Source organism: Plectrocnemia conspersa, unplaced genomic scaffold (assembly GCF_051122295.1).
Source record: "Plectrocnemia conspersa isolate PC_06_02 unplaced genomic scaffold, ASM5112229v1 ptg000014l, whole genome shotgun sequence".
NCBI lineage: Eukaryota > Metazoa > Arthropoda > Insecta > Trichoptera > Polycentropodidae > Plectrocnemia > Plectrocnemia conspersa.
Window position 1 is genome coordinate 30,445,073 of NW_028277178.1, and position 16,836 is coordinate 30,461,908.

The 16,836-nt window shown below is 30.2% G+C and overlaps 3 protein-coding genes across 3 annotated transcripts; 2 read left to right on the plus strand and 1 right to left on the minus strand.

Annotated features, from left to right (window-relative positions):
* Window positions 1-370: 370 nt before the first annotated feature.
* BHD (folliculin) lies at window positions 371-3,315 on the minus strand. The gene is made up of 7 exons (XM_088203764.1): window positions 2,976-3,315; window positions 2,719-2,907; window positions 1,422-1,557; window positions 1,123-1,355; window positions 826-1,060; window positions 666-765; window positions 371-605 (listed from the first exon to the last, which is right to left on the minus strand). Exons 1-7 carry the CDS (start codon window positions 3,252-3,254, stop codon window positions 473-475), a joined length of 1,305 nt encoding a protein of 434 aa, XP_088059890.1. The 5' UTR covers window positions 3,255-3,315; the 3' UTR covers window positions 371-472.
* An 893-nt stretch (window positions 3,316-4,208) lies between these two features.
* LOC148226770 (AP-1 complex subunit sigma-2-like) lies at window positions 4,209-7,653 on the plus strand. Its single transcript, XM_088204409.1, has 5 exons — window positions 4,209-4,348; window positions 4,482-4,660; window positions 4,730-4,838; window positions 4,901-5,038; window positions 7,248-7,653. The coding sequence occupies exons 2-5, from the start codon at window positions 4,482-4,484 to the stop codon at window positions 7,290-7,292; spliced, it is 471 nt and encodes a 156-aa protein (XP_088060535.1). The 5' UTR covers window positions 4,209-4,348; the 3' UTR covers window positions 7,293-7,653.
* Window positions 7,654-11,479: 3,826 nt separating this feature from the next.
* On the plus strand, window positions 11,480-15,574 carry Pdhb (Pyruvate dehydrogenase E1 beta subunit). Its single transcript, XM_088203082.1, has 6 exons — window positions 11,480-11,856; window positions 13,377-13,530; window positions 13,668-13,854; window positions 13,922-14,044; window positions 14,117-14,338; window positions 14,406-15,574. Exons 1-6 carry the CDS (start codon window positions 11,672-11,674, stop codon window positions 14,591-14,593), a joined length of 1,059 nt encoding a protein of 352 aa, XP_088059208.1. The 5' UTR covers window positions 11,480-11,671; the 3' UTR covers window positions 14,594-15,574.
* The last annotated feature ends 1,262 nt before the right edge of the window (window positions 15,575-16,836 follow it).

Sequence of the window (16,836 nt, forward strand, 5' to 3'; positions counted from 1 at the left end):
TTTCCCAAACTGCAAAGCCGATTCTGTTTCAAACGTAACAAGCCACAACTTTAAAGTTGTATACCCTCTGATTACCAAAAGTTAAATGTAACTGTGTTACTAACAAATTTAACTTTAACGTATACAAACAATATCTATTTATTTATTTAATATTTTTATGCACAGATAATAAAGTAACAGATATAAAAGTGCACTTCTTGAATCAAAATCACATAATTTTCAATAGTATAACATCCCCAGACACATATATCACGACGGCCACAAACAAAACACTTACGGGCTGTAAACTGTCCCTATACGTTATCAGTTTGACTTCAGTTATTTATGACTTTTGTTCTGTATTAGAATTACAAATATACATAAAAAAAAATCATATAAAAATATATTTATTTTCAATATACAAAAAATAACAATATTTATATTAAAATATTTATAAAAAATATTGAGCACTTTATATTTGGCTATAAATAATTCAAGCAAGATTAGTCATCCAATAATTCAATAATCCTTCATCTTCATGCTTTATTCCAATGGTTTTCTTTGTAAGTAAAACATTCTCTCCGGAATTGGGGGCATTCAATAAATGTTTAAACACTGTTGCATTACTGAAAATTAAAATAATAATAATAATAATAACATGAAATGAATTTATAATATATATTTACTTCATCCACTCTTCTTTCAAAGCGTTAACATGATGAATAATAATCTGTTCATCGATTCTTTCGTTAAACACTTTCATAATGTTCACCATCATGCTCGGCCCTGAAATTAAAATTATATATTTTATTATAAAAATAATCCAATATAATTGGTGATATTTACATTTTACTGGCAAACTTCCGGTCCAATGTATGATTGGTTCTTCATCCACAATATCTATCCTTAATATTCCAGAACAAGGCTTTGGTACGGCGACATTTGATTTACAAAAATATATACGTGCTTCACTAGGCGGAATATAATCAGTGTATTCTAGACACTTTGGTATCTTTGGCAAGAAAAAAATTAAAGCATGCACTAGATTTTCGCACATATCTGAGTCTCCTCTGATTATTACCTGAAATTATTAATCATATTTATATAATTATTAAAATATTTAAGACAGTTAATCCGACTTACTTGAATTCCAGTCAAAATGCAAAATATGGCATTCAAAAAACTATTATCACCTAAATATTTCTTAACTTCGTACAATGACTTGGTACCTTTTGCATTATTGCTATTATTTAATGTACTATTGTTATCTGTTATCGGTAAAATGCCTCCGCAAGCAATTTCACTAAAATATCGACTACACGTGATAAGCATGCAAATGAATTTGGTATGAATAAAAGAAAAAATATGTTTTTTTCCTAAAAAAATACATGGAATAATTAAAGCCATATTGGAAAAAAAATATTTATTAAAGTTGCTCTTACCAGTTAAATCTATAAGCGATCGAGGTACTTCGTTAAACGGATTATTATTTTTGAGTCTCAATGCTCGCTGAGAACAAATTGCTTGATCATTGGTATATACAATATTACCTAAGCTCTGCAATTCTTCAGCAATTTCCTAAAAAATAATATTGTAGTTTTATAATGATAAAATTATCTAGTGTTTAAACTAAACAGGTATTCAATGATAATTATAAATTAAATTCAAGTGTAATGAACACATACAATACAACACATAGCTGTCTTTCTTTAAACAGAAACATACATGCAAAAACGAAACCATCAAAATATTTATTATTGTTACTAAGCATTTGAGAGCAAATAAAAAATTATATCGATGATTATAGTTTAAGTTTATATAATGTTAAATATAAAATATAATTGTTTGCGTTTTTTAAGGTGCGGGTGAAATGAGTTAAAAATTAAAACGTGTAATACTTTTACTAAATTATTTATCCTCCATCTTTTTCTACAATTATTCTCCACGTTAATCAATTTTTAATCAAAAAAAGATATTAGTTTTTTGATTTTATTAAGATTCATAGTATTTCATTATATGACGCATTTTTCTGGTAAAATTGAAGGGGGGGCAAATGCCTCCACCTTCAATGACGTACATGTCTTGATAAAGCTATTATATATTGTACCGATAAACCTAAAGAAGAAAGAATATAATTTGCGTCATACTACTCTCAGTGAACTCGTTCTTGACCTTTGAAGCAAAATTGCTCGCTTATAATATTGTACATGATAAAAGAAAACCAGGTTTTGCGTGTTACATTATTATCTAGTCTTTGGTATTAACCCTTTGAGTAGTGAGTTAATTTATTCACATTTTTTAATTTGATAATATACACCTGGGAGTGAGTTAACTTTACGTATTTTCCATAATTATTTCTGTTTTTATTTTATTAATTATTATTTTATATTTCATTTATAGTAAATTATAAAAAAATCAGTGATTCTGAACGTTTATTTAGTTAATTTATTTTAATTTTTTGTATACCATTTTTTGTTGTATTTATTTATTTCGTACTCAAAGTGATTGCTATTATTTTCTATATAAATCATTCACATTAAAGCATAATTAAAAAAAAACATAAATGTTTTTAATTTATTATTTCTTTAGTTATATACGTAAATATATAACTATAAAGATTGAAACGACAATACTACTCAAATGGTTAATTGCAAGTAGTGATAAATCAGGCAATAAAATAAGGAAAGCGACGCTTCATAAAATTCATAAAAAATATTCCAAATTATTATATAATAATACCTCCATTTGTTTTATCAAACATGGCGTGAGATTGAGCAAAAACATTTTGTCTTTCATGAGCAATATGAAAGAAAACCATCGTTTCAACCCGCGTGCTTGGGTATCTTTGATTTGAAACGCATAACTCAGTACATGTTCCCTAGCAGAATCGCCAAAGAAGACGAACGAGTTTTCCTGAGTCGCGCTCACCTAAAATGTATACACAAAACATAAATTTCAAAAACATTACATAACAACACATATATAATATGTATTACTTCACAGCTGAGGCTTCTCACGCACGCCTGCTGCAAAAGCCGCGTAGTTTCGTCATTCTGCGGCGGTTGTCTCGTACAATATAAACGCCCGCCACGCTCGGCAGTAACCAACAAGCTGCATCCTACTGGAGCGCAAGCAGCGCAACAATTTGACGTTTCTACTGAAGATTCAGCGCCGGAATTGATTAAATTGGATTCCCTCAACTCGGGCCTTGTGCATATGACGACGCGAGGTCCATGGTTTTCGCAGAAATGGCACAAAGCCACTACTGCGTTCATCCCGGGAATTTGACAGCTGTGTGAATCTGACAGTAAACAACTAAGGCCTTAACAGCTTAAAAGTTGGCTATATTTATTTTAAGATATTAATGAAATGTAAATCATAATAATCAAAAATATACTAATTTTGGGTGCTCAGTACTCTCTTCTTTATGATTTCTTGTCACGCATGCGTAGGTGACACTTCGCCAATAAATATATATTCGTTCAATAAATAAAAATTATACTACATAATATATTTATTCCCTCCCCTCCGTATACACTAGAAAATATTTGAGACCATACCAAAACACTGCCCTCAAACATCCAGCGATGACGATAGCTGTGATTTATATGATCCTGGTATCAATGGTCCAAAACATTTTACCCAGTCCGAATTAAATGATTTAGTCAAAATTTCTGGTTTTTAATCAGGGACGTTATTTTACTTTTATCCGGAGAAGAGGCAAGAGTTAGCGTTAGTTTATTTCAATTTCAATAAATTTCATAGTATTTCATTAAATGACAAATATTTTTCTGGCCAAATTCAAAGGGATGCAAATGATTCCACCTGCCCCCCCCCCCTCCTTCTTCAAAATGACGTTCCTGCTCTGCAATAAAGCATATAATATCACTTTCGCAGACGTTATGAGCAAAAGCATAAAAAAGCAGAACAAATATTCATAACTTGGCGCCGATAAAATTGAAAAACCTACATTATATATTTCATACTTTGTAGATAATTAAATAGTATTACTTATGATGTTTTTAATTAAGAGAAACATACTCGATATTATACGTGTTATGCGCAAAATGAGCATATACATAAATTAAATAAATGTAACTTTTTGGCCATAACAGATAAAATTCCAACTATGTATTTATTAAATTCGTTGATTTTTGCACGGCTTGCAAGTTCATCGTGTAGATGATTTAGTAGTTTAAATTAGAATTATATTGTTGTCAAACCTTTCATAAAAATATAATTCAGTAAATGTAATAAATGAAAAAGGTAATAAATTTATGAAATGTGTCAAGTTGTGACGTCACTGATCGGCCTCGGCCGATGACTGACGTCTGACGTTTCGCTGCTGTCAAAATTGATCCCGTAAAAGGTAAGTGACTTCATTCTCTATTGCCGTTTTCATTGATAAATTTTGTTGTGCTTTTTATTCATTCGAACCGCATTTCAATAACCTAGTTCATTGAGGCGTGACACGTCTATGTACACACTGTTTTCTGTTTCAGATGCAGTTTATGTTATTATTTAGTAGGCAAGGAAAGCTGCGTCTCCAAAAATGGTACGTAGCTCATCCCGATAAGCTGAAAAAGAAAATCACGAGAGAGCTCATAACCACAGTTCTTGCCCGTAAGCCTAAAATGTGCTCATTTCTCGAATGGAAAGATGTCAAAATTGTTTACAAAAGGTTCTTATTGATAACTATCTGCCATTTAGTTCCTTTTTATACTCAATTCACACTGATATTGCTTTATAGATACGCCTCTTTGTACTTTTGTTGTGCAATCGAACAACAAGATAATGAGCTTTTAACGCTTGAACTTATCCATAGATATGTAGAACTTCTCGATAAATACTTTGGCAGCGTGAGTACTTTAAATTATTTCTATTTAACTTGCGTATTTTTAATTGATGGATTCTTGTTCAGGTGTGCGAACTGGACATCATTTTTAACTTCGAAAAAGCCTATTTTATCTTAGACGAACTGGTGATAGGTGGGGAATTACAAGAAACGTCAAAGAAGAACGTTTTAAAAGCAATAGCCGCACAAGACTTACTACAAGAGGTCAGTAGTCCTGCTAACGAGCTGCTATAACATACAAAATATAATTATTCTTGCCCAGATTTGCCTAAAATTTTAATTATTGTACTTCATTTTTCTAGTCTTATTTATTTTTAATGCATCATGCAAATTATTATATTTATAAATTATAAAAGACGTATAATGGTTATGAAGATTTGTTATTATTATTATTATTACTATTGATTTGTTAAAGATGATTTATTATATCACTGTTATAGGTTTAAAAAATAAGTATAGATACAATTTAAAGCACATAATTCACTTATGTATGAAAACTTCGTCCATATTTGTGCCTTTTTTGCAATTCAATTTTATCAAAATGCACAAATGATCTATTATATATACATATATAATATTATGTACTTAATATTAGATTTTTGATGTAATAGATTAATTATTACTTCAGTCAAATACATATCATTGCTTTCGGTGTATATTGTAGCTATTTGATAAGAAAGACTAACTTTGACATGTTTTATATTTTATTTTTGGTAATTTTCACATTATTTGGTGTAGCCATTGTGATTGCATACTATTCTTGCACTTATGTGTATTTCTTTTTTTACTTCTCTCTTCATCCGGAAAAGGACATCAAAGATAATCTGAATCAATAAGGTTTTATTTTATTTTCTATATAATTTAACTCTGACTTTGTAGAAAAATCTTTGGCCTCTGTAAAATTTAAATAACATTAACGGGAATATATTATTGGCTTTTCTACCGTATACTTTTAAAGTGCCAACAATTTTTATATTATATAAATTGGAATATCATTAATATGTTCCCGAAAATACATTTTAAACTTATTAAAAATATGATAAAAAATATTATATATTTAAAAATTCTGATGCCATAAGCCTAAGCTTCTTGCCATTTAATTTTCATCGCATTACAGCTACGTATATGTATATAGTATTAAATAATTATATTATGCTTTGACGCATGAAGACTAAATAGAATTATAGTTTTTTTTCCAACTACACATATAAATATGATTTAAACTGTTTTATAGATCAAATTATTTTACAGTTAGTGAAAGAATATGAGATACAGTATGTCATAGTAAATGAGAGAAGAGATGAAAAATTTAATATACGTTTATATATTATTAAATATTTTTAATATTATTTTATTTCCAAATTATGTAAGATTTTTATTATTAAGTTATTATGTAGTTTATATGTTTTTATTGATACAATTTACCTACAAATATTGGTATAAATGTTACAAAAGGACTATTTGTATTTTTTTTTGTAAAAAAATATTAATAGTCAAGTTACAATGTTATCGATCAAATAAGTACAGAAGATCCTATTAACAATATTTAAAAAATCAAACGAACTTTGTATTTTCAAATTACAATAATGTATAATGCTTGTTATATGTATTCTATTATATGTACATAAGTTATGTACGGTTTTTATATTAATTTTCAAGTAAGACTTTCAATTGTTATTTATTGAAACAAATTGTTCACTGTGTTTATATAATCTTTATTCTAACATACTAACAATAACCAGTTTGTTGAGTGGTTGAATATTTTAACTGCATTGGAAATCGTTTAATACGAAATCAAAGGGACCAGATTGTGGTTTATGTTTTTTTAAGAATGAGACTGAAAAAAATTGAAGCCAAAGTAAATATTTTTGTAATACCCGATTTCAAATGCATGCGCATGACTTATGAATTATATAAGTTAACATCTTCAACAATTTAATAAATAACGGTGTGAGTAATATTAACTAATATTTGTTCTAAAAGATTTTCAATAAAAATGTTATTATTTTTATAAATTTATTGTCAAAAAAGGTTTTAAACTTATCTATTAAAGAAATCTTTGTGTCTCTTTTCTTATTTACTATTTGATGTGTTTTTAATATTATTGTGGTGACGAAATATACCATGGGAATGTTGTATTGATTGAATAATTTTGGATGTTTTAATTTATCTGTAGCAGTAGCGCCTTCTTCCCCTCCGTTCCCTACATAAAAATAAAATAAAAATAGGCATGCATTTGGTATTAAGGTATCGTGTTGAAGTGTTTTTGCATGGCTAAATATATTTTTAGTTATTGAATCTTTTTATAACATTATTTTAATATTTTTTTATGTTCTATTATTATTTATAAAACTGTACTTTATCATTTTATTTTTGAAATTTCGAAGGATAGTTTATTTTTATTTTCTGTTAGGAGGAAGCTGTGGACGGAACCCTGAGGGATATTGGACTACTATAAACTACTTCATCACTCTCTTAAGCCAGTATTCGAGTCTATAAAAGAAAGTTGTTTGAAAATATGAAGAGTATACGTAAGTACGTATCGAGAACCGAATAACTAATTAGTATAATTAATAAAACAAATATTAATGATAATTTAAATAGTAAAATATCAAATATTACCATCGAAAACAAAACTTAGTCATTGTTAATGCTTAACTAGAGAAATACCTATTTTAAAATCGGTCTTGAGAAATAAGTGTGATTTTCTTACGTTACGTAACTAAGATGAATATACGATAATGACTCTGTTGACATAAATAATTATCATATTTTTGTGTATGTGGTACATTACCAAATCTAATACAAGGCATTTATACTATTTCTTTATATATTTTTATAGTAATTTAAGTATACTTTTTATATGTATTTATATTGTATATGGACAATTTTTTTAAATTAAATTCTACAAAGACTATATACGTTGAAATACCTCATAGTAGTCAATAATAAATTATTCATTATGCATTCCATTAACAATATCTTCAAAATGTCATCAAACAATACCAAATTACTTTACTGATGTTACCATTTGCTCTTAAAAACTCAATATGTGTTTAATTATGTTCAAGAAAATATATACACACTTGCTACAATAATATTTTGATGCTTTATAATTAGTTACCAATTTATATATATACATATGTTTTTAACTATTTCATACAAAATTAATGTGCCAAATAAATGAAATACTATCTATTTCTATATTAAATCTAAATGTTGTGAATATTATGTATACATATTTTATATTACAATAATTCCTACTACGTTTTACAGTGCAATATTATTGTTATTTTTTTTTATAATTTGTTAACTGCACATTAGTACAAAAAATCCAATGAAAGGATATTGTTTTTCTTTTTATATATATAATATATATATATATATATATATATATATATATATATATATATATATATATATATATATATATATATTGATTTTTGTTTGTTAATTACTATGAAGTCTAAGTGCCAGTTAATTAATCTTCTTATTAATTTTAAAATGTTTTTAATTTCAATAATTCATGTTTGTTCAAAATACAACATAATCAATTTTGATATGAATATAATCCATTTTAATAAATAAATTTTTGTAAAATGTAATTAAAAATGTGATTTTTAAATGCTTTAATGCAAACTTTACAATTTAAACACACATTCTTTCTACTACTATTACATTTTTATACTTATTGTGTTCATTGTTTTGTATTCAATATTCCATTTACATTAACTTGAATTTAAACCAAGAATAAAAGTTCTCTAAACCAAAAAGTATCTTGTTCATTGTTAAATATTTATAATTATCCCCAGTGGTGTAGTTCTAAAAAAATAAGTAGTACTGCAATTCTACCCCTTTTTGAGTGATTATTAATCATATTAATCACAGATTAATATGATTTTTGTTTATTTTGCATATTTTGTAACAAATCGTACCAGAACTCGTTCCGATCGTGGAAAAATGTACCACTACACTGCTGCTTATTTCGATGTAGTTTTAATGTTCAACTATTGTGCAGATCGCTTTCTGTTTTTGTTAAAGATACAGTTTTTGTCGTACGTTTCAATACGATCGAGAAATGGGTCGTTTTCGTTGCGTGAAACAAACGCAGAACAATCGGATGTTTTTTAACAATATTTTTTTTATTATATCTTAACTATTATGCTATCTCTTTAAAATATTCCAAACTTAAATAAATAGTATATCTTCAGCGACACACACGCACTTCAGAAAGGAAATCAGGACACACTGTATGAGCAGTGGACGAGGTTCCAGATGTGGGTCAAGTGCAAGAAGTGGGAGTAAGCTATTGCATTTGTACATCGCCACGCTAAACGCGTAGAACAAGTATCTATGATTTGGAGTATTTAAAAAATATTTTATCTAAACTGCTTAAAAGTGAAACGGTGTAAAACGAGCACCGCATAAGCTGATAGATAAGTATGTATATATCAAGTCATTCATACACAACCAAGTGTAACACATATTTAACTACCGAATGAATGTATTATCTGTCATTAACTGGCATTATTTCTTCTTTATTAAATCAAAAGAAATATTTATTAGAAATAATTTCAATGCTTCATGGTTTATCCGCTTTTTTGTGTTTCACCATGACTTAAAAAAAGAATAGATAACTATACCACGCATTAATACTGGGATACTGATTTATTTTAAGTATATTCAAGCCGAATTTTGGTCAATATGAGAGCGCAAAAATAATTATTACTTCTTAGAAGGCAAAAATTAACGTCAAAAGCAATTAAATCGTGTTAGTGGCGTCGCAGTAGGAACATTCGGTATCGAGCGTTTCCGCTGCGACGGCGACGGCACGATTTTATTGCTTTTGACTTCTGAAAAATGATAATTTTTTTGCGCTCTTCTACTGCGCTCTGCAAAAGTCAAAATTTTATTTTCGACAATATTCATAGAAAAGTCGTTCTATTCATAAAAGTGATTCTAAGGTACGCGATGCTTGACTAACCATTACCTCTCCTCCTTCATTATAAATATCCATTATGGGTGCCTTTAAATTTAATGATACCTGTTTCGCACATGTTTCCTTACTTTTTTTAATGAAACATTACAAAACACGCCATTACAAGTTTTGCATGCCTAAAAGATGCCCGCATCAAACCACGTGGAAAACTCCTGCTCGGTCTTTCTTTTACTGTTAACCTATGACATGCGCGAAGGTAGGGTGAGCCTACCGTATTATTATATAAAAGACAAACTAAAGAGATAAAACCATCTTGAGGATTTTACTGGTCCCTCGATCTTCGATAAGGCGTCCTTTTCACTTCCTCATTGGGCTAAGGTCCCACGCAAAAGAAGAGAAACCGCTAACTTATCATTAAAGGGAAAAATAAAACACTTTATTTTTGATGCGTGGAACGCATATTACCGTGTAAAGTATCCTCAAATTTGGGTCCATTATATGGGATCTGAGTACGGCAAAGTACTTCTGATTTTTAGTCAAATTGTAAAGGAAATTCATCAAGTCTAATATTGAACTTCTCTGTTTGGAGCCTTGGGGTATAAATTTTTGCCTTTTTGACGTGGTGTCATGCTATGCAGCATTTCGTATTGTTGTTTAAGATCTGCATTGACAATCCGTCGATGTTTTGTGTGATTGAGCTTCGTGCAATCAAATCTTCACGCGGATTCCTCTCTGATGCGTAGTACTTAGCTTCTTAACAGTTACGGGAAGCTGGTGCGGTTCACAGCGAAACAATGCACATATATTTAGATATGCATCGCCTACATAAACTTATTGTGAATATATATATTTTTTTATTTTAAATTTATTATTCTAATGGTTTCAGTGAATCTAATATAAATACATATACACGTGCCGTTATTTAAGTTATCATTCTTGTTTTTTTAATGAACAACTCTTCCTGAATCTGGATAAGTCATATGTTGGTCATTTTACTAATCTCTTAATGTGAATATGTATGTGTGTGTTTTGAGTGCAAAAATTTGTGAGATGCATTGCGACCGATCGCGATATGTTTGTGAATTGCGTTTTTTTAAACTCGTATTTGCAAAAAAATACGATAGTTAGAGGTAGAAGATAACACATAATTTGATAAACTAATTTACAGGAAGACAGGTAGCAATTACACATAGGGTGAACCGCTGCAGAAGTAATTATATTAAAAGTATATGGTAGTTTACATGTTCGTTATTGAAATATATTGCTACAGCGAATTTTAACTACAGGATATATTGTATTGGTACATTAAAATAAATTATAGTAGGACTACTTAAAGGGGATATTTAGCAATTGTATAATAACATTTATAAGAAACTAAAATAGTGACATTATTATTGGCAATTTCTCTACTCGTTTATTATTTTTATTTTAAATATTTGGAAAAGTTTACTAACTTAAACTAAATTAAGAGAGCAGTGCAAGTGCATATTATTTTTTAACTCTCACGAACCCATGCTATACTGCTTTGTCAGAGAATTTGTCAAAAAAGAGATGGGCGAGTAAATCTGTATACTAGTGCGTGCATAAAAGCATAGCATTCACTCGATTAAAAATATATCGGAAGAGTAATAAAATAATTGGATAATGGCCGAAATTATTTATATATAATATAATAGATACTATTTGTCGAATGGTCGTTCCGTGCTACGTTTAGGCCAAACGTCTTTGAATATAGACGATCGCGGCGACCTTCTCGTCGGACGCAGCTGATCGCGGCAGTCGGCTGAGGGCAGACGCACTCTTTCGATCGTCACGGTCTCGCTTCCGGACCGACCGCCGATCACCGATCTCGCTTATCTTTCGTCTTGGGTGAGAGTGTTACGTCACGAGATCAGGAGATGATGCAGACGGCGATGTGGAGCGCTCGACGCGCGCTAGGCACCTCCGCGGCGCTCAGGGGCCGCCAGGTCGCGGTCAGAGATGCCCTCAATCAGGCCATCGACGAGGAGATGGAGCGGGACGAACGAGTGTTCCTCCTCGGAGAGGAAGTCGCCCAATACGACGGCGCATACAAAGTCTCCAGGTATGCAAATTGAATTTTAATTCAACAAGTCGGCCATGTTTGTTTTTCATTTGTTATTTTGTAATTTGGTTATGACTATTTTATATGAAATCGTTCTAGCCTCACTACACCGTTGATTATACTTGTTTCTAATAGGATTTTAACCAAATTATCAATTTTTTGTTTTACTCATAACTTGCTGTTTAGTGCTATTTTTATAACATTTTATGATTAATATACATATATGTGGATGTCTTACTTATACATATTGTATATTGTTCTTTTTTTTAATCCTTTACAAATATTTGAATATTATTTAAAATTGTATTGACAAAAATATATTAGGGCGGGCATATGTGGCAATTTATGCATTAAGAACAAAAAAAATACAAATTAAATAAAATTAATTAAAAACACACAGATCTGCCCGCCGGATTTGTCCGAGATGAATGTCCAGTGTGTGGTGTTAAAACTCTCGGACAGATCCGTCTGTTGTCTGTCCGTTGTCCTTGCTCAAAACGAACAGATTGGACACGGACAAGCAGATCGCGCTCGCGTAAACGACCGTTTACAGTGATTTTGTTAAAATTTGAATTACTCGTATGATTTTCAACTATACTTAGGCAACACATGTAGTCGTTTTTTCTCTCAATATACCCGAGTGACTAGTGCCGCTCCAAAATCCTTTATTTTGTTTCAAATTGCGAAACAACGAGACGCTTCTTCTCGACAAGAATACTTTTACACCTTCGAAAAACGTTTGTGAATGTAATGGTTATTGGCGCTATTTGCTATGACCGAAATTCATAGAATTTGTTCGTTGAACGAAACAAAATATTGGAAAGGCCCACCTTTTATTATCGTTTAACGCTTATCTCAAAAACAGGAAATTTTTGTGAAGCTACGTGTTACGTTTTTGTATTTGTTTATTTAATTATTTAAAATAATTATTATAAACCAGTAATTATTTTTTTTATTAAATAATATTTTGCAGGCAATTAGTTGAATTTTTCACTAAGTGGTATATAAATTAATAACGGTAAAAACCGAGAAAAAATTACGGATATATTTTGAATACTTGATCCATTTTTTATTCAATTTTCGAATAGTTGAAAACTGCGATAATTGAGAACCCTAGTCTTAAGTAACTACAAGTCTAGGATTCAATACTACTGTCCCTGTCCCGTAACTACCATGTAATGGTAGCGTAAAATGAAAATTTTACAGGATAGTAAAAAACAATTGTGGATTAATAGCATTTTAGAGTAAGTCGAAGTTGAGACTGGATCGTTTAAAATTAGCCGACTTTTTAAATCCTTTATAAAAAGAATATTGACAAGTATAATCAGTGGTGTATTGAGATCGGAATGTGCTGGGTCGCGTTCCGGTATGATACGTTGAAATTTATTTGAGCTTATATCAGAATGTATCCCATGTTCTGATGATTCCAAATACCTATATATTTTTTTATAACATGTACAATTTACAAATTTAATCAATAGATCTTAATATACTCAATTTGTTCAATCTATATTTGACAGAGGCTTATGGAAAAAGTATGGCGACAAAAGAGTAATCGATACGCCGATCACCGAGAGCGGCTTCACGGGATTAGCTGTCGGCGCAGCCATGGCCGGCCTCAGACCCATCTGCGAGTACATGACGTATAACTTTTCCATGCAAGCTATAGATCAGGTAAACATTTCACCGATAACCATTGTTTTGATGAACTCTGTTATCTCAATTGACGTTCATTGCCACTATGCTTTCAATTGCCGTTATACGATCAATTGTCGTTGTCTATATGTATATCGATTTTTTTTATGAATTAGATTATCAATTCAGCCGCTAAGACATTCTATATGTCAGCCGGCGCTGTCAACGTTCCGATTGTGTTCAGAGGACCTAACGGCGCTGCGGCAGGAGTTGGCGCTCAACATTCGCAATGCTTCGCCGCTTGGTACTCGCATTGTCCCGGATTGAAAGTTGTCGCACCTTATAGTTCCGAAGACGCTAAAGGTATAAACATTTCAAGACATGCTTTAAAAATAGGACATGTTTGATGAAATATTTACTAATATTACAGGTCTTCTAAAAGCAGCCATCAGAGATCCAGACCCTGTAGTCGTATTAGAAAATGAAATGTTGTACGGCGTACAGTTTCCAATGTCTGATGAAGCTCTAGATAACAACTTTGTTATTCCGATTGGTACTATTTTTTTTATTTATATATATACATATATTTATTTTATTTATTGTAATAAAATATGTTAATTTAAAGGCAAAGCCAAAATCGAACGCCCAGGTAAACACGTAACACTCGTAGCCTTTGCTAAAGCCGTAGACACCGCTCTTTTAGGAGCCGAAGAGTTAGCAGGAAAAGGTATCGAATGCGAGGTTATCAACTTGAGGAGTGTGCGACCTTTAGATATGGATACGATTAGACAATCAGTAGCGAAAACGCATCATTTAATAACTGTGGAGCAAGGATGGCCGTCCTCTGGTGATTATTATTTTATTTTATCTTTATTGCTAAATTGGTTTATTTAATGATGTGTGAATTTAATCAGGAATCGGAGCTGAGATCTGCGCCCGTATTATGGAAACCGATACATTCTTCCAATTGGATGCGCCTGTTTGGCGTGTCACCGGCGCCGATCTTCCCATGCCGTATACGAAGAGCTTAGAAGCCGCTGCGCTTCCTGCACCGTCTGATGTCGTTACGGCTGTCAACAAAATCCTCAATGTCAAGAAATAAAAATCGTCCCGCATACAAATGTATATGTAAATATGGTGCCTAATAAAAGCTATTTATGCTAAATATCTATAATCAAAAAATGCACATATGCGTAGATTTATAAGTTAGTAAAAAATTTGTAAATACGATATAGATTTATTTTCAAATTGCACACAATTTCTACTTTATCGGAAATGCTCATTGTTAATTATTTTTTAGGTTATGAATACAATATTGTTGTATGCTTCAAGCAATTTACGTTGCAATAAAACTATAGAATAATCTAAACTTGTAAATTTTACAGTACGCTTAGTATTCTTATAAAAAAAGTCATAAAATTGTTAATTCGTGTTTAAGCAACGTGTCTAACACAAATATGAAATTAAAAAGAAATCGTTCGTTTTGAGTAAAAATGTATTTCAAAATGAGATTTACATTAAAAATGGTATTAGCTTAGATTATAGATAAATTTGTTATCACAATTCTCATATATATATTTATTTATTTTGATGATACAAGTTTTTGTTGTTGGTTTGTTATTTTATATTCATTGCCGGGCAAAACTCATTAAAAACGTTTTTGTATAATACAAAATTATATAAGAAGACTTTTATTTCAATGCTCTATTTTTGTGTGAAAGATTATATTTTTATTCAATAGACATATTTAGATCTGACTGTCAATTATTTTTTAAAAACAGTAATTTTGCGATGTACATTTTGTCAATTAAGGAACGTATTTATTATGTTTTACAATTTGGTCAAAAGAAAATTTTAAGACTGATTTTCTATATTGATATAAAGTTACTAATACACTGCCAAAACATAACACAAAGTTACTGTGTGTATCTATTATATGAAAATGAAAAGCGTGTAAAAAACATGGCACTAACTTGTGCTCAATTTTTTTTTAGTGATTCAGTTTATCGCTGTTTTGATATTTATTCTGATTTAACGTTTCAATGAGAATGTGTAGCTGATGAAAATAAAAGAATTCCATAAATACTATTTTTTATTAAAACAAAGTGCACTTGTATAAATAAACATTGTTTTAAAATAACAATTTCAATGTATTAAATTTACTTTTAGACGTAACGTTTCAAAATAGATTAGGTTATCAACTTAAAGGTGATTATTTTAAAATAATACTTGATTTAATATACATTTTCACCTTCACATTAGTTTTATGTCATAGCAAAAGGTGGCTCCGTTAAAGTTGTTAGTATAATAAGTATCAATTGGCAATACAGGTGTCTCTACTTTTCATGTTTACATTACCTAAATCAATAACATAATAGAATATTCCAAGTGCTGACGTAAATGTAAAAATGTGTGAGGCAGTGGTTCTAGTTCTTAAATCTTTTGGGCGAAATTAGGTTTGAAAATAAATCAGATTATTTAAGTATCAAAAGATTTTTTGTAAATACTTGGGAAATGCCTTTACCGGTGACTAAATAGAGAAAGTTATATAAGTAGAAGAATACAAATCAGTAAAATAAAATATTAATGGTTTTAAACCTGGCTTCGTTTACTTACCTTTTTTGATCATAGATGTCTATACTCTGGTTGCTCCAAGAATGTACTACTGGCTGCGCGCGGTAACACCTCATATATAATTATCATAATGACTACAATACATATAGCAAAATGATACACCTTTTCGCTTTAAAACTATTTTTCCTATGACCCAGTGCATAAATAGAAATATATGCATAATTTACATACTTTCTGAGAACAGGGATGTATTGTAAAAATAAATCAAATTAAAAATGTACACGTAGAGCAAGGCTATAATTATTATACATAAAACATATATAACAAGATAATAATATTGACATTCGTACCTCGAGAACAAACAAAACAATACTGCCCTGTGTATTTACCAGTATATCGGTACTGCTCCTCAAATCGACCGACCGATATAGGGCAGAAATTAAGAAGCATATGATGATCACGCGTTGTATGATGTTTTATTACATTGACCGTCAAAAATATGCAGTATTTTTAGATATTACACAAAAATACATATTGTTTAATTTTGTAAGACATATTTATACCATTTTTATGTACAATCCGTTGATATTTCAAAGGGTACGATAGTTATATTATATATATATAAATTTGTATAGGGTTATGTATATGAAGCATACACAAGATTGGAGATCAATAAACCATTTCTCGACGGGTTCGAGAGAAAAGTTTTGAGAAGGATCTTCGGACCATGTTGGGATGCAGTAACAAAAGAGTCCCGAGAGGGAAACGTGA

Coding starts and splice junctions, on each gene's coding strand:
- BHD (XM_088203764.1), bottom strand. CDS start 3,254: ATGAACGCAGTAGTGGCTTTGTGCCATTTCTGCGAAAACCATGGACCT. Junction 2,908..2,975: donor TGAGAAGCCTCAGCTGTGAA/GTAATACATATT, acceptor TATACATTTTAG/GTGAGCGCGACTCAGGAAAA. Junction 606..665: donor TTGAAAGAAGAGTGGATGAA/GTAAATATATAT, acceptor TTTAATTTTCAG/TAATGCAACAGTGTTTAAAC.
- LOC148226770 (XM_088204409.1), top strand. CDS start 4,482: ATGCAGTTTATGTTATTATTTAGTAGGCAAGGAAAGCTGCGTCTCCAA. Junction 4,839..4,900: donor TCGATAAATACTTTGGCAGC/GTGAGTACTTTA, acceptor ATTCTTGTTCAG/GTGTGCGAACTGGACATCAT. Junction 5,039..7,247: donor CACAAGACTTACTACAAGAG/GTCAGTAGTCCT, acceptor ATTTTCTGTTAG/GAGGAAGCTGTGGACGGAAC.
- Pdhb (XM_088203082.1), top strand. CDS start 11,672: ATGATGCAGACGGCGATGTGGAGCGCTCGACGCGCGCTAGGCACCTCC. Junction 13,531..13,667: donor CCATGCAAGCTATAGATCAG/GTAAACATTTCA, acceptor TTTATGAATTAG/ATTATCAATTCAGCCGCTAA. Junction 14,339..14,405: donor GCAAGGATGGCCGTCCTCTG/GTGATTATTATT, acceptor GAATTTAATCAG/GAATCGGAGCTGAGATCTGC.